General features: G+C 44.2%; 1 protein-coding gene across 3 annotated transcripts in view; it reads right to left on the bottom strand.

Annotated features, from left to right (window-relative positions):
- The window catches only part of stim2b (stromal interaction molecule 2b), a 232,451-nt gene that overhangs the window by 30,277 nt on the left and 184,140 nt on the right, over positions 1-18,034 (bottom strand). For all 3 annotated transcript variants that reach the window (XM_085968232.1, XM_085968226.1, XM_085968238.1), the window contains exons 7-8: positions 15,737-15,914; positions 14,005-14,182 (exon numbers count right to left, since the gene is read on the bottom strand). In XM_085968232.1, coding sequence (XP_085824358.1) covers positions 14,005-14,182; positions 15,737-15,914 — 356 coding nt within the window. The remainder of the gene's footprint in view (positions 1-14,004; positions 14,183-15,736; positions 15,915-18,034) is intronic.

Genomic DNA, 18,034 nt, shown 5'->3' with positions numbered 1-18,034 from the left:
TTGTGCACCAGTCGCTGAAGGTAAGCATGCAGGTGCAGCAGGCGGTTAAGAAGGCAAATGGTATGTTGGCCTTCTTAGCGAGAGGGTTTGAGTACAGGAACAAGGATGTCTTGCTGCAGTTGTACAGGGCCTTGGTGAGACTACATCTTGAGTATTGTGTGCAGTTTTGGTCACCTTATGAGGAAGGATGTTCTTTCCATGGAGGGAGTTCAGCGAAGATTCACCAGGTTGATACCTGGGATGGCAGGAATGACGTATGAGGAGAGATTGGGTCGATTGGGCTTATACTCGCTGGAGTTTAGAAGAATGAGAGGGGATCTCATTGAAACTTATAAAATTCTGACAGGACTGGACAGACTAGATGCAGGAAGGATGTTCCCGATAGTCAGGGAGTCCAGAACCAGGGGTCACAGTCTAAGGATAAGGGGTAAGCCATTTAGGACTGAGATGAGGAGGAATTTCTTCACCCAGAGAGTGGCGAACCTGTGGAATTCTCTACCACAGAAGGCAGTAGAGGCCAATTCATTAAAGATATTCAAGGAGTTAGATATATTTCTTAAGGCTAAAGGGATCAAGGGGTATGGGGAGAAAGCAGGGGCCAGGTACTGAATTTGGATGATCAGCCATGATCGCATTGAATGGCGGAGCAGGCTCGAGGGGCCGAATGGCCTACTCCTGCTCCTATCTTCTATGTTTCTATTTCGGGATAGATAACTGAAGTTATTAAAATTATGAAGGTTTTTAAACAGAGTGAATAGAAAAAGGAATATTTCTTTGATTGGGGAGTCAGAGACGAGGGGTCATGCCTGGCATCATCCTTAGAAAAAGACTGGTTATTTTACTTTTCATAACTAAATCACACTGCACACTTCCTTTTTAACTCTGTGACAGGCCAAAAGCAAGAAAACGAATAAACAAACACTCTATTCAAAGAGAAAAAAAATTATGTAGAAGGATTTGAACTACTGTATGTGGAGGATAAGCTATATAAAAAGTTTTACTTCTTCCCTCATACACTTTTTGTCTTTTTAAAATTATGTCCCTGGGTATTGGTTGTGGGCAGTGTTGAATCCCATAGTCATCTTGAAATTAATCATGTTATGGCCACTATCACCTGGGGTGCTATGACTTCCATTTTCTCTATGCTGTCAGGTCACTTACTATAACCAAGTCAGGCAACTTGGGCATTCCCAATTTATATTTGCTTTATTGAAATCCCCATTAATACAGCCTCCTAGTATTCACATATTCTACTCATCTCTTAATTATTCTTCGCTCCCAATAGTCACAAAATATCAAATAGTTGCTCTGTTTTATTTTAAAAATATGTAATACATTACATTTGATCAAGTAGATTTATAGACAAGGGTAAATTCAGCAACATATATCACCGTTCCTCCATTGTCGCTGGGTCAAAATCCTGGAGCTCCCTACCCAACAGCACTGTGGGAGTACCTTCACCACACGGACTGCAGTAGTTCAAGAAGAAATCCCACCATCAACTTCTCAAGGGCAACTAGGGATGAGCACTAAATTCTGGCCTTGCCACCAAAGCCCACATCCTGAAAGATTATTTTGAAAAATCCAAGCCAAAGGGAGTGCAGATGGAGATAGTGCTACAATACTATAGCTCTGACTCCTTCGAGCATGGCTCCCCATTGGAAGCAAAAATATGAGTGAATTTAACCTATATTGTGAACTTTGTTGAATGTTGGGTCCGGGTCCAGATCCAGTACAACCTTTTCCTAAATAACAACAGGAAACGCTGGAAAAACTCAGCAGGCCAGGCAGCATTGGTAGAGAGAGAAACAGAGTTAACGTTTCAGGTCGATGACCTTTCGTCAGAACTGGAAAAAAAGCAGGAAATGGAAAGCAAGTTTTGGGGCTGGGAAAAGGGGGAGGGGAATGAAAGAACAAAAGGGAAGGTCAGTGATAGGATAGAAAGCAGGAGAGATTAAGAGACATTAAGAGATATTCAAGGCAAGGGGAGGTGGAAATGGGACAGGTTAAGCAACAAAGGCTGGCTCTAGATGGGGTGTGAATTGCACTGGTAGAATGAAGGACAGCTGAAGGGAAGAGAAGAAAAAACAAAAAGTGTGGATAAAAAAAATATATATATATATGTGATAGGGGCCAAGGTTATGATCTGAAATTGTTGAACTCTATAGAGTCCAGAGGGCTGTAGAGTGCCGAATCGAAAGAGGAGGTGCTGTTCCTCGAGCTTACGCTGAGCTTCCATGGAACAATGAAAGAGGCCGAGGATGGTGAGGTCAGAGTGGGAATGGGGCGGTGAATTAAAGTGACAGGGAGCTCGGGGTCCCACTTACGGACTGAACGGAGGTGTTCCACAAAGCGGTCACCCAATCTGCGTTTGGTCTCCCCAATGTAGAAGAGACCACATCGTGAGCAGCGAATACAGTATACTAGATTGCAAGAAGCAAAAGTAAATCGCTGTTTCACCTGGAAGGGGTGTTTGGGGCCCTGGACAGTGGGAAGGTATAAGGGCATGTGTTGCATCTCCTGCGCTTGCACGGGAAGGTGCCGGGTGAAGGGGAAGGGGTGCTGGGGGTGGTGGAGGAGTGGACTAGGGTGACTCGGAGGGAGCGGTCCCTACGGAATGCTGAAAGGGGAGGTGAGGAGAAGATGCGTTTGGTGGTGGGATCACGCTGGAAGTGGCGGAAATGGCGGAGGATGATCCATTGAATGTGGAGGCTGGTGGGGTGAAAGGTGAAGACAAGGGGAACTCTATCGTGGTTCCGGGAGGGAGGGGCAGGGGTGATGGCAGAAGTATGCGAGATAGAGCGGACACGGTCGAGGGCCGTGTCAACCACAGTAGAGGGGAATCCTCGGTTGAGTAAAAAGGAAGACATGTCGGAAGCACTAGTATGGAAGGTGGCATCGTCGGAGCAGATGCGGCGGAGACGGAGAAACTGGGAGAATGGAATGGAGTCCTTACAGGAGGCGGGGTAGGAGGAAGTGTAGTCCAGGTAGCTGTGGGAGTCAGTGGGCTTGTAGTGAATGTTAGTCAATAACCTATCCCCAGAGATGGAGACGGAGAAGTCGAGGAAGGGAAGGGAAGAGTCAGAGATGGACCATGTGAAGGTGAGGGAAGGGTGGAAATTGGAAGCAAAGTGAATGAAATTTTCTAGTTCAGGGCGCGAGCAGGAGATGGCACGATACAGTCATCAATGTACCGGAAAAAGAGGTGAGGGAGGAGACCCGAGTTGGACTGGAACAAAGAGTGTTCCACATCTCCCACAAAAAGGAAGGCATAGCTAGGACCCATGCGGGTACCCATAGCAACACCTTTGATTTGGAGGAAATGAGTGGAGTCAAAGGAAAAGTTGTTCAATGTGAGAACAAGTTCAGCCAGGCAGAGGAGGGTGGTGGTGGATGGGGACTGGTTGGGCCTCTGTTCAAGGAAGAAGCGGAGCGCCCTCAGGCCATCCTGGTGGGGGATGGAGGTGTAGAGGGATTGTACGCCCATAGTGAAAAGGTGGTGGTTGGGGCCAGGAAACTGGAAAATGTTAAAGTGGCGGAGGGCGTGGGAAGAGTCGCGGATGTAGGTGGGAAGAGACTGGACAAGGGGAGAAAAAATAGAGTCGAGATAGGAAGAGATAAGTTCTGTGGGGCAAGAACAGGCTGAAACGATGGGTCTACCAGGGCAGTCCTGTTTGTGGATCTTGGGAAGGAGGTAGAAGCGGGCTGTGCGGGGTTGGGGAACTATGAGGTTGGCAGCCGTGGGGGCTCTTTCCTCTGCTTGCAAGTATACTCTTTATGAAAGGGCTGCTGTGGTTCACCCTGCATCTTTTTTCACTGAGTTAGATACTTTGGCCTAGAAATTCAGTAAGGCGCTGCCAGCTTTGCGCCCAGTTACCGCCCAAAGAGGGCTTCTGCGCCAATAGAGGAGTTTGCGCTGATATTCAGCGCAGCGGCAATGGCGGCGGTAGCCGTTAGCGCTGCGCCGGCACCGATGACGCCATCGGTGTGCGCAGTGCCCCGCCCCCCATATTGAGTTGCGGCCGCCTCTTCCGCAGCGGCCGCAAACAGCGATCAGAAAACGGGGCCGTACTGTAGCCTTATTGGGGCGCTTTAAGGTGGAGGTGCGGCCGGCCGCTTTTTCGGCGGCCGCCTGCCCGCACCTCCTTCCCCGGCCTCCTCCACCCACCCCCCCCCCCCCCGGCATTGCCGGCTGCTTTCCGCGAACCCGGCACTTCTCCGTGGTGCCGGGCTCATTTGCCGGCACTATCCAGCAGCGATCTCCCCGTTGCAGGCACCTCCCTCTTAAGAGAAGGAGGAGGCCTGCAGTACCGCAGCCTGCCGCTCCGCAGCGGGTGGCGCAGCGGCGCCTAGAGCGCTGAAATTCAGTTTCAGCGCCCCAAGCGGGGGCGGGCACACCCTGGAATAGCGCCCGGTTCCGACTTGGTGCGCAAAAACGGAATATCTGACGGTCGCAACTGGCTCCGCGCTCAGCGCTAACTTATGGGCGCACGCCAGCTGGCGGGGCCATAGTGAATTTCTAGGCCTTTCAGTCAAACCTATGAGCTCCTGTGCTTTGGACACTATCAGAGTGATATAATTGTCACATGTAATCCTATAGATAAAGCAGAGTGCACTTTAAAATGGGACACACTTCAAAATGGGATACAGCATAGTGGGAATTGACATGACAAACTAGTAACTGGTGCAGTTACAGGAAACTTTTGATTAACCGGCCCCTAAATAACCGGAGAACGCTCTATCCACCGGCAAAATTCAGGAGTTGGTTCAGGTAACTTTTTTTTACTTTTAGTTACTTTTTTTTACTCCATTTGTTGCTGTGCAAGGGTGTAGCTGAAGCTGTTGCTAAGCTACAGAGATGCTTGCAACTTGTGCCGATTGTTTTGAAGCTGAGCAACAGGGTTTGTTGCTTTATACAGAGCTCTGAGCTCCGTATCTTTTACTATAGCATTCGGTTATCCGGAATTGTTGATGAACCAGCAACACGTCGGTCCTGTACGTGCCGGATACCAGAAAGTTTCCTGCATTATGGGCGATATCATTGACTCAATGGCATTAATTTGGGGAAAAATGTAATCAAATAGAAATTCAGAGATATGCACTCATTATTCATATTCTCCATCAGTTAAAGTGGTTACTCCAGTGATAAAAAAAAGTAATGAAAGCTAAATGCATTTATGTATCTGCATTTATAATGAAAAAATATTTTATAGGTTCAAAATGTTTTTTTATTTTGTACAAGTTAATAACACCTTGCATTTATATGAGGCCTTTAATGAAGAAAAATGTCCCACGGCACTTAACAGAGGTAAAGGGTAAAAGAAATGGACACCAAGCCAAAGCTTATTAGGAGCAGCGACCAAAAGCTTGGTCAAAGATGTGGGTTTTAAATAAGCTCTTAAAGGGAGAGAGGGGTGGTGAAACAAAGGGGTTTAGGGAGGGAATTCCAGAGGTGGGGGCCGAGGCATCTGAAAGCACAGCTGTTAATAATGGGATGAAGGGAGCAGGGGTGCATAAGAGGCTGGAGCTAGAAGAACCTAGAGTTCGGGTGGGAGAGAAGCTCGTAGGGCTGCAAAAGGTTAGAGAGATAGGGAAGGGCAAGGCCCTGGAGGGTTTTAAACACAATGAGAATGTCAACTTTTACAAGCTAAGTGCAGCTAAACCAGCCGAGTAAATGGAACAGAACATTAATAGACTTAAATTTATTCTGACCAGTAGAATTTGTTGATTTACTGAATCAAAATCATATAGGTAATATGCACATTTAACCGTGTTTGTATTCTGAGGATTACTTCAAAACTCATTTACATGAGAAAAAGCAAACTGAATTATACACCATGCTTAAGATAACTTTCAAATTGTCAGGGCAGGCCATTTCCTAGTCATATGCTGTATTCAAATTACTACACATTTTAATCACATGGCAAGCTGTAACATACACATTTTGACCTTTGGAAAACACTTTGGGGTCGATTTTCCTGAAGCTGTCGGGAAGAAGGCGGGACTACAACTTTCAGGTTTTAGACCCGCCTACTTCGACGTCCGGCCAATCCGCGCGATTTTCCCTTGATTGACCTTGTTGAGCGCGCTGGGGCGGGCTCAGCAGGCCAATTAAGGGCCACCCGGCAACAGGTGACGTCACAGACTGAAATTTCATCTGTCAAGAGTTCTTGACAGATGAAATATCAGTGTTTCACAGCTGTTTGAAGCTGTGAAACACTGACAGTCTGAGCTCGAACATGAGTCCTTCTCCACAGACTCAGTTAGAACTCACACTGGCACTCAAAGCTGAAGGCTGTCACTTTTCACAGATCGCAGCCGGCACTGAAAGCTGAACGGCTGAGTGATGGGCTCCCGATGGCTACAGGAAGAAAGGCTGTTAAGGTAAGTAAAAGTTCTTTAGACACACCAAACACACTTACCTTTGCACTCATGCACCCATCACTCACCTGAACACCGACATTGCGACCCCTCCAACTCCTTCAACCCGACGGCTCGCCTGCTCTAACCTGGCGTGGTTTGGAGCCGTCGGGAATCTCACACGAAACCCCTCAAAATAGAGATTAGGCTAAAAACTGCCTGTTAACTACCTGTTAACAGGCAGTTAATTGGCACTAATCCCTTCCCGCCTGGTTTCGGCAGGTCCCAGTGCGGGGTGGGGACCCGCCTCTGAAAGTTGCGTGGAGCGGGGTTTTGGACGGGATGGTGTCGGGACCCCCGAATTCGGGATTCCCCCCCCCCCCCCCCACACGCCTGAAACCCCGCCTGACAGCTCCACGAAAATCGACCACTTTGTTTTTTTTCATCAAAAATTTGACAGACCTACAAAGATTGCAATATTTTTCCCTGTGTTACTGTATTATCTTTTGAAGTTCGGGTTCTCTGATATGTTAAACAGCATGCTTAACAGCTTTAAAAATGCTACCTATTTAGGTCACCTATTTGTGACAAGTCTACAATAATTTTTTTCTGGATGTGCGTTTTAGTATTTCATGCTTGCTCTCACTACCATAAACTTCAAGGGGATTTAGTCTTAAAATTAGAGCTAGGACATTCTGGAGCAAAATCAGGAAACACTTTTTCACACAATGGGTAGTAGAAATTTGAAACTCTTTCCCCCAAATGGCTGTGGATGCTGGGTCAATTGGAGCTTTTAAGACTGCGATAAAAAGTTTTTTTTTTAGGTAAGGGTATCAAGGTATAGGCGGGAAAATGGAGATGTGGTAGAGATCGAACAGGCCCAAGGGGCTGAATGGCCTACTCTTGTTCCTATATTCCATAGGCAGTTTCAACTATAAATATGGAATAAGCATTTTAAATGGAAAAAATTGACAGGAATTGCATGCATGTATGAAAATCCAATACTTTTACTGTAGTAGGCATTAAGGGAAGTTTCTCGGACTGGCAGAAAGTGGGAGGTGGTAGCCCGGAGGGATCCAAATGATTTGGACTCAGGAATTGAAGGTATAGTGTCAAAATTTGCAGATGATACCAAATTAGAAGGTATGCCAAATAATGTGGAGGACTGTACCTAAATACAGGAAGACATAAAAAGACTTGCAGAGTGAGCAGATGAATTCGATATAGCGAAGTGTGACATGGTTGATTTTGGTCGGAGGAATAAGAAGCCAACTTATTCCTTGGAATGAAAGAAACTAAGTAGGGTAGAGGAGCAGAGAGATCTGGGAATACAGATACATAAATCACTAAAAGTAGCAACACAAGTTGATAAGGCCATAGTGCTGGAGTTAATTTCTAGAGGAACAGAATACAAAAGCAGAGAGATAATGTTAAATTTATATAAAATCTTGGTTAAGCCAAACTTGAAGTACTGTTTACAGTTCGTATCAGCACTGGAGAAACTGCATAAAAGATTTATAAGGACGTTACCAGAATTGAGTAGATGCATCCATCAAGAAAGATTGAGCAGGCTGGGGCTTTTTTCTGGAGAAGACTTGGTAGAGGTCTTTTAAATTCTGAAGGGGTTCGAAAGGGTGGATGCGGAGGAACTGTTTCCATTTGTGGGTACGTCCAAAACAAGGGGCCATAAATATAAGATAGCCCCTAATGGATCAAATAAAACATTTACGTGGAATTTCTTTATAGAGAGTGGGGAGAATGTGAAACTTGCTGCCACATGGGGTGGTTGAAGCAGACAGCATTGACACATTTAAGGGGAGGCTTGATGCATACATGAATAGAAGGGAATAGAGGGATATGGGGCAAGGTGTGAAGAGGTAATTAGAGTGGGAGGAGGCTTGTGCAGAATAAAAAGCATAGGCTTAGATCAGTTGGGGCGAATGGCCCGATTCTGTGCTGTAGATTCTATGTAAAAGTAAATCTTACCACCCCCAAAAAGATAAGTAACTTGGACGGTATTCCCAGATGAGCACAGTGTGCTGCCAGAGAGCTCTCCATCAATTTCATCTACCTTTGACCACTATTATGAATTAGGTTTCTGGTGACTGGGAATGAAGTAATCCAATTGACTGATCACTCTACAGTAATTTATAATTAGGTCTTCACTTTATGTATAATCAATGCTTCACATTTGTGTGACAGAGACTGAATAACACATGGTGCTCAATAAAAATAACAGATCGAAAAGGAATACAAACAATCCTCTGCCCCGTATTTCAAGCTATGTGCAGCATTATAGAGAAGTTCAGATTGGTGCACTGCTATTTTTTTTTTACTCACAGGTGACAATATTTTTGGCTTCTTTGTTTGCCTGGAGCCTTGATTGTAGACCCGCTTCTCCAATAAAAGTGGCCCCATGCAGGATACATTTTCCAGAGTACTAGTTTCAAAATACTGTTTCAATTCAGTACTTTGTATAATGTGTCCCACTTGGGACTCTTAATGGAAACCGGTTCATAATTAAGTGAGCCAACAAACAGAAAGAAAACAGGATGTCACCAGTAATGTAGCAAAGAAAATTCAACACACGGAGGGTAATTTTCACCTTCACCGCCTGAGCAGTAATCTTGTGAAGCGGATTGCCCACCTGTTGTAGATTCTACAACGGGTGCATTCTACTCGATTTATTAGGATATAATTGGGATTACGGAGACATGGCTCCAGGGTGACCAAGGCTGGGAATTCAACATCCATGGGTATTCAATATTCAGGAAAGACAGGCAAAAAGGAAAAGGAGGTGGGGTAGCATTGCTGGTTAAAGAGGAGATTAACACAATAGTAAGGAAGGATATTAGCTCTGATGATGTGGAATCTGTATGGGTAGAGCTCAGAAATACCAAGGGGCAGAAAACATTAGTGGGAGTTGTATACAGATCCCCAAACAGTAATGCTGAGGTTGGGGATGGCATTAAACAGGAAATTAGAGAAGCGTGCATTAAGGGCACAGCAGTCATCATGGGTGTTTTAATCTACATATAGATTGGGCTAACCAAATTAGTAACAATACTGTGGAGGACAAATTCCTAGAGTGTATACGGGATGGTTTCCTGGACAAATATGTTGAGGAACCAACTAGAGATCAGGCCATCTTAGACTGGGTATTATGTAATGAGAAAGGATTAATTAGCAATCTTGTTGTGCGAGGCCCCTTGGGGAGGAGTGATCATAATATGATAGAATTCTTCATTAAGATGGAGAGTGAAGTAGTTGACTCAGAGACTAGGGTCCTGAATTTAAATAAAGGAAACTACGATGGTATGAGGTGCGAGTTGGCTAGGATGGATTGGGGAACGTTACTTAAAGGGTTGACGGTGGATAGGCAATGGCAAACATTTAAAGATTGCATGGATGAACTACAGAAGTTGTTCATCCCTGTTGGCATAAAAATAAAACAAAAAAGGTGACTCAACTGTGGCTAACGAGGGAAATTAGGGATAGCATAAGATCCAAGGAGAGGACATATAAATTGGCCAGAAAAAGCAGCAAACCTGAGGATTGGGAGCAGTTTAGGATTCAGTAAAGGAGGACAATGGGATTAATTAAGAAAGGGAAAAATAGAGTATGAGAGTAAGCTTTCAGGGAATATAAAAACTGACGGCAAAAGCTTCTATAGATATGTGAAGAGAAAAAGATTCATGAAGTCAAGCGTAGGTCCCTTGCAGTCAGAATCAGGGGAATTTATAATGGGGAACAAAGAAATGGCAGACCAATTAAATACATACTTTGGTTCTGTCTTCACAAAGGAGGACAAAAATAACCTCCCAGAGATGTCGGGGAACATAGGGTCTAATGAGAGGAAGGAACTGAATGAAATCAGTATTTGTAGAGAAACGGTGTTAGGGAAATTGACGGGATTGAAGGCCGATAAATCCCCAGGGCCTGATAATCTACATCCTAGGGTACTTAAGGAAGTGGCTCTAGAAACAGTAGATGCATTGCTGGTCATCTTCCAAAATTCTATAGACTCTGGAACAGTTCCCATGGATTGGAGGGTAGCTAATGTAACCCCACTATTTAAAAAAGGTGGCAGAGAGAAAATGGGGAATTATAGACCGGTAAGCTGGACATCGGTAGTGAGGAAAATGCTAGAGTCCATTATAAAAGATGTAATAGCAGAGCACTTGGAAAACAGTGACAGGATTGGACAAAGTCAACATAGATTTACAAAAGGTAAATCATGCTGGACTAATCTACTGGAATTTTTTGAGGATGTAACTGGTAGTAGAATAGATAAGGGAGAACCAGCGGATGAGGTGTATTTGGGCTTGCAGAAAGCTTTCGATAAAGTTCCGCATAAGAGATTAGCGTGCAAAGTTAATGCACATGGGATTGGGGGTAAGGTACTGACTTGGATAGAGAACTGGTTGGCAGACAGGAAGCAAAGACTTGGAATAAACGGGTCTTGTTCCGAGTGGCAGGCAGTGACTAGTGGGGTACCGCAGGGATCGGTGCTAGGACCCCAGCTATTCACAATATATGTTAATGATCTAGACGAGGGAACTAGATGTAATATCTCCAAGTTTGCAGATGACACAAAGCTGGGTGGGCATGTGTGCTGTGAGGAGGATGCCGAGAAACTCCAGTATGATTTGGACAGGTTGGGTGATTGGGCAAATGCAGTATAATGTGGATAAATGCGAGGTTATCCACTTTAGTGGCAAAAACAGGAAGGCAGATTATTATCTGAACGGCAATAGATTGGGAAAAGGGGGAGTGCAACGAGACCTGTGTGTCCTTGTGGACCAGTCGCTGAAGGTAAGCATGCAGGTGCAGCAGGCGGTTAAGAAGGCAAATGGTATGTTGGCCTTCATAGCGAGAGGATTCGAGTACAGTAGCAAGGATGTCTTGCTGCAGTTGTACAGGGCCTTGGTGAGACCACACCTTGAGTATTGTGTGCAGTTTTGGTCGTCTTATCTGAGAAAGGATGTTCTTGCCATGGAGGGAATGCAGTGAAGATTCACCAGACTGATACCTGGTGATGGGCCTTCAATAACCACAAAACTAGAAGTTATAGACTTAAACAAGTTGGCTTTTAATCACTAAGATCAGAGCTAACATCTCAACACGCCAACTGGTTCACAGGAATGAGTCATACAGGTCCTGGGATCTTTATGTAAGAGAAGTCAGGGGCGGAGCCAAGAGCCAAGACCTGGAACCTCCCAGGTTAGTCGGGAAAGAGGAAGTGAAACTATACACAGTGGGGGAGGGTAATATACATGAGTGCAAAACGAATACAGGACCAAGACAAACAGATTTCATTACACCTGGGATGGCAGGAATGATGTATGAAGAGAGATTGGGTAGATTGGGCTTGTATTCGCTAGAGTTTAGAAGAATGAGAGGGGATCTCATTGATACTTATAAAATTCTAACAGGGCAGCACGGTGGCATAGTGGTTAGCACTGTTGCCTCACGCCAGGGACCCGGGTTCGAATCCGGCCTCAGGTGACTGTCTGTGTGGAGTTTGCACATTCTCCCCGTGTTTGCGTGGGTTTCCTCCGGGTGCTCCGGTTTCCTCCCACAGTCCAAAGATGTGCGGGTTAGGATGATTGGCTATGATAAATTGACCGTTAGTGTTAGGGGGATTAAATACGTGGGGTTACGGGGATAGGGTGGGATATGTGTTGGTGTAGGGGTTACGGGGATCGGGTGGGATATGTGTCGGTGCAGGCTCGATGGGCCGAAATGGCCTCTATCTGCACTGTGGGGTTTCTGTGATTAGACAGACTAGATGCAGGCAGGATGTTCCCGATGGTGGGAGAGTCCAGAACCAGGGGTTACAGTCTAAGGATAAGGGGTAAGCCATTTAGGACTGAGATGAGAAGGAATTTCTTCACCCAGAGAGTGGTGAACCTGTGGAATTCTCTACCACAAAAGGCAGTTGAAGCCAATTCATTAAATATATTCAAGAAGGAGTTAGATATATTTCTTAAGGCTAAAGGGATCAAGGGATATGGGGAGAAAGCAGGGACAGGGTACTGAATTTGGATGATCAGCCATGATCTCATTGAATGGCAGAACAGGCTCGAGGGGCTGAATGGCCTACTCCTGCTCCTATCTTCTGTGTTTCTATTTTCATCCCATTGATCCCATTGGGTTAGAGACCAGGCAGGTTCTACAACAGGCAGGCAATCCACTCCACTGTGTGTGTCGGATTTTCCCAACGCATGGCAATAACCCTTCAGCAGCTGAATGGAAAATTCTGCTTGTGGGTAAATGACTGAATTTATTTATTCCTATAAACCAGAAAGGTTTACTGTGATTGAAAAAGATTCTATTTGCTTTCAAACAAATGTTAACGTCCTCACCTGATGGTTGGTATTTCTGACTGAAGCAATGGATATGTAAAGTGAAAATGAAGAACTGTGGTATTTTAAGAAATTGTGTTATATGTATTTCGGAAACTTCTGTAAGCTGTCAAGTTTGCTTTCTGTTTAATTTTTAAAATAGTTGAGTTTGCTTTTAAATACTCAGCAGAATAATAAACATGAAAGAAAAAAGTCAAAGACTTGCATTTATATAGCGCTTTTCACAACCTCAGGATGTCCCAAAGCACTTTACTCGCTCAGTACTGCACAGAAGTGCCAGCCTAGATTATGTGCTCAAGTCTCTGGGGTGGGGCTTGAACCCACAACCTTCTGACTGTGTGCTACCACTGAGCCAAAGCGGACATCAATTTCTAACATAACACCATCAACATAATCTGTTGCTTCAGCAGAAACTTTCTAGCAAACACAATGAACCCATGCTGCAGTAAATTTAGGCCCGTAATTTCCGATAGGAGGCATTCGCACGCAGGAAGCCTCCTATCAGGGAAAAAATCTACGCCCTTACCGAGGGCTCCCAAGCTCCGGCCATTTCCGATCCTGGGCCTCTCCACGACGAAATGCGCAGGGCCCACGTATCCCAGGGGCGCATGCGGTTCGCAAGCGTCCCCGAGATCACATGGGCCATGGGGAGCCAATGGGAGAAGGGAATCCTTCTTCATACTTTTGACAGATAGACCTGTCAAAAGTATGAATGGGGATCACTGAAAAAAGACATCAAAACATTAAATACATTTTTAAAAACCATCAGGTTTTTAAAATGAGTTAAAATTACATGAAATTTAATATTTTAATCAAAAATGTAATTAAAGTTTTTTAATGGGGCTAAAAATAAACTTACCTTTTTTAAAAGTATTTTTAAATTATAAATGAGTGAAAAATTTTTTTTTTTTTAACTTTTATAAACTCTTATGCTGGTAAAAGCAGACCTTTACGCTTTTACCAGGAGTAAGATTTTTTAAGGTTTTCAGTGGGCGGAGGTTCTGCAGAAAGTGGAACTCTCCATCTGCAGAGGTTCTTCTCCAGGGCTTGACAGATCGGAAATGCCGGTTTTCAGCGCATGTGTTTCGCATTTCCGATGTCCCTACGGGTGTGTACACAGCTCGTACACACCCGTAGATATCAGAAAATACGGGCCATGTATTTGTAGATTACCTCTATTAAATAGGGAGGATTTTCATTAACCTCAGCTGACACCCTTTTGTAGCTTTATAAGCTCTGATAATAGAAAAAACATTATTTTTAAACATTCTTGTACCTGTACAAGTTCCTCTTCTGCATATTTCAGCCGGCTGAGTTCAGTCTCTGAACCCTCTCGTAGCTCTCTCAGGCGTTGCGCCTCCCGCTTGGCATCATTTATTTCTGTTTTCATTTTTTGTTCTAAGTTTTGCTTTTCCACTTCAACAGTTCTATTTTCTTCTTGAGCTTTTTGAAGTCTTCATTAGGGTAAGAAAAAGCAACAAAAAAATGAAGTAAAATGACTCTTTTCACATCAAATATTAGCAGCTGTAACTTACAAATAATGTACCCCATGAGTTGTGCTATTCTTCATGTAGTGTGCAGTGGTGACAAGTGGGTATTATGAACATAAAACTGAGCAGACTTAAGTAGGGTCGATTCGCTGGATTATAAACTCCAAACAGTAGGAAAAGGATTTTTTTTTAAATTCGTTCACATGATGTGGGCATCACTGGCAGGGCCAGCATTTATTGCCCATCCGTAATTGCCCTCGAGAAGGTGGTGGTGAGCTGCCTTTTTGAACCACTGCAGCCGATATGGTGAAGTTACTCCCACAGTGTTGTTAGGGGTTGGAAGGGGGGGCGGAGTTCCAGGATTTTGACCCAGCGATGATGAAGGAACGGTGATATATTTCCAAGTTAGGATGGTGTGTGACTTGGAGGGGAACTTGCAGGTGGTGGTGTTCCCATGCGCCTGCTGCCCTCGTCCTTCTAGGTGGTAGAGGTCGTGGGTTTGGAAGGTGCCGAAGAAGCCTTGGCAAGTTGCTGCAGTACATCTTGTAGACGGTACACACTGTAGCCACGGTGCGTCGGTGGTGGAGGGAGTGAAGGTTTAAGGTGGTGGATGGGGTGCCAATCAAGTGGGCTGCTTTGTCCTGGATGGTGTCGAACTTCTGAGTGTTGTTGGAGCTTCACTCATCCAGGCAAGTGGAGATTATTCCATCATACTTCTGACTTGTGCCTTGTAGATGGTTGAAAGGCTTTGGGGAGTAAGGAGGTGAGACACTCGCCGCAGAATAACTAGCCTCTGACCTGCTCTTGTAACCAGTATGTGTGTGTCTGGTCCAGTTAAGTTTCTTGTCAATGGATGTTGATGGTGGGGGATTCGGAGATAGTATTGCTGTTGAATGTCAAGGGGCTGTGGTTAGACTCTCTCTTGTTGGAGATGGTCATTGCCTGGCACTTGTGTGTGCAAGTTATCTGCAAGTTGCCTGAAGATTGCTTTAATTTGGAGTAGGAGATGTGCTTTCAGAGTAAAGTGCTGCTAGGAAGAACCTAATTGCAAGTAAGGGCTTTTAACCAGAAATCAAACACTGTAGTGTCCATTTAATGCATTTTAATTAATAGCAGTCACACCTTCTTAGTTCAATGTCTCTGGATAAACTGTATTTGTCATATTCCTCAAAAAGGGTGTCACCTGTTAAGATAACTCTCAGTGCAGCACCTGAATTTTAAAAAACAGCTCCCGACATAACCTAGCACCCCTTTAATCCTACACAGCAGAAAGGATGTGGAAAAGTGAACACTAAAAGTTATTGAAGTATTTTGTGAACCTCTTTGCCATAAATCAAATAAATAAAGGAACGTACCACATCTCGAGACTCAAGACATGTATCTTAAAGGTTTAAGCTGCGATGGAGAAGATCACTGCCTTCTCTGGAAAGGTAAGCTCAACTCTTTTGTACTGATCATTGGGAAGTATATTCTGAACATCTGGTCTGTGTTTTGTTCCTACCTTCACTCTGATCTCACCTCTCTTGAAATTCCATCAGGCTTTCCTCAGCTTTATGCAGACTGTCTAGTTCTTTCATCATCTTTGTAACATGTTCTTTTGAGTTCCTGTTTTGTGTGTATGCAAACCAACAGCCAGCAATGCCAACTACCATTGAAACAGCAAGAATAAAATCCTTCAACCAATTGTGGCGAGGACCTGTAAAGCAGAAACCATCTCTGTAAGGCAAAGTTCAATGAGCCATTAAGTGAAGCATCTTAGAATGTTAGTTCTTCATAATGGAACATTTGTTATAATTTCATCATTTTGTTGGTTCTCTTTCTGCATCTGTTTTTAAAGTCACAACAAATTCTCATACAGTGCACTCATTTTAAATATGCAATTTTCTTCCAGTCTGACATACTTATCATCAGGAATATATACATTTAAGGGAATCAGTGTAGAAGTCTACTGCATTACCAACCCCATTTATTTTATTGCATTGCTTACTGAAAAGAAAGGACAGTTTAGAATATACTATTTACAATGCTAGACTTGAGTGCATAAATTTAAAAACCTTAACTTGCCTAAAACCTCAAATATTCAGATTAAAAAAAGAGGTAATTTTCCAACTTTGTGCTTCCTGTGAGAAACATTGGCCACCAAGAGCACATTTATTTTTAATTAGTTCTCAGGATGGATGTCGCTGGCAAGGCCAGCAATTATTACCCAATTACCAAGTTACCCTGAGAAGGTGGTGATGGGTGGTCTTCTTGAACCACTCCACATAGAGGTTTAATACAACTGATCAGTTTACTAACCATTTCAGAGGGCAATTAAGATTCAACCATGCCAATATGGGACTGGATAGCAAGTTTCCTTCCTTAAAGGTGATTAGTGAACCAATTGGGATTTTACGACAGCTTCATGGCCACTTACTGATGCCAGCTTTCTTTAAATTCAGAATTTTTTTTAAAAATCCGAATTTAAGTTATCAAACTGCCATGGTGATTTTTGTTCTCCGGCTCATTAGTCCAGGCCTCTGGATTACTCATCCAGTAGCATAACCACTACACTACCGTATCCCGTATCCTTGACATTGGAAATTCGGGTTCACTGAGCACAAACTTCTGATTACTGAAAATAGTGGCCCAGATTTTTCTGCAGCAGCGAGATTGGCAATGTATACCATGAATTTAGCCATCTACCGCGCCAATCTCACCGTTGATAACTTCCTCCATATTTTCCTGCATTTCTAATTTGAATACGCCACAGCGACAATGGCGGCGATCGGAAGCAGCACGGACATTTTTTCACTGCGATTTGACGAATGCATAAAGAGGGCGACAATCTAAAGTTGCAAAACCAGCTATTATGCAAAGTTGAAGTATGGCACTCATCAAAAGAGCTACTCTCATCAGGCCGATTGCTACTCGATGGAATCGGTCAGCCTGCTTCCATTTAAACCATGTTGTTAAAGGGTCATAAATTTGAGATTACATAGGTGTGCAAAGTCTGTTCCTTAGCCTCAGACTGTTTAATCGTGCAAGTCATGGTTTTTTAAATGACAAATCATGCATCACGTCGCTGACAGGCAGTCGGGGGCATTATTTTAAGTCTAAGCAGCGTGAAAACTGGGAGCAAAATCACGATGCTCATTGGGGGGGGGGGGGGGGGCGCAATGAAAATGAGTTTCCAACTGTTTTGGTTTTAAGATCATGTGCATTGTGGACTAGAATCTCTGTTATGCTTTCTCGTTGTGCTTGACTCCCCTCCAGGAATAAAGAATCTTGGCTATGAGGCAAAACAGGAAGGCGGCTTAGAGGAACTTCTTTGAAAATGGGGCTTCTCACCTGGTTCACAGTAATGACCACGGCTTAAGGTGAGTTGGTTAGAGCTGCCGAGGTAACTGCTTTTGGCTGGAATCTTCTAGCTTCCAGTAGTCCAAAATAAGTAGCATGCCAGGGACAAATGGCCTTTAGTTTGTTGGCAGTACCAGAGCATATGCTATGGCAGCTGTTTTTACAAAGTCAGTCATATGTTGAGGCATGCATTCTATAGCCAAGGACAAGTTACTGAAAAAATGTCTCTCAGAATTCCTGAAAGGGTTCCTCTGCCAATATCTTCCCTTTCTTCAATAGATAGGAGAGAGAAGAACATTTAGCAGCTTGGGTCCAATGGGATAGAAGCAATCTGTGTATGTGGAGGATGTAAGAATAAACAACCCCATAAGGGTTAACACAACAGAAAATGCTGGAAACACTCAGCAGGCCAGACAGCATCCGTGGAGAGAGAAACAGAGTAAACTTTTCAGGTCTGTGACACTTCGTCAGAACTGG

This window comes from Somniosus microcephalus, chromosome 2, assembly GCF_052327205.1.
Source record: "Somniosus microcephalus isolate GS21.2 chromosome 2, FLI_Smic_1.0, whole genome shotgun sequence".
NCBI lineage: Eukaryota > Metazoa > Chordata > Chondrichthyes > Squaliformes > Somniosidae > Somniosus > Somniosus microcephalus.
Note: the sequence above shows the minus strand (reverse complement) of the source record. Positions and strands in the feature narration are given on the sequence as shown.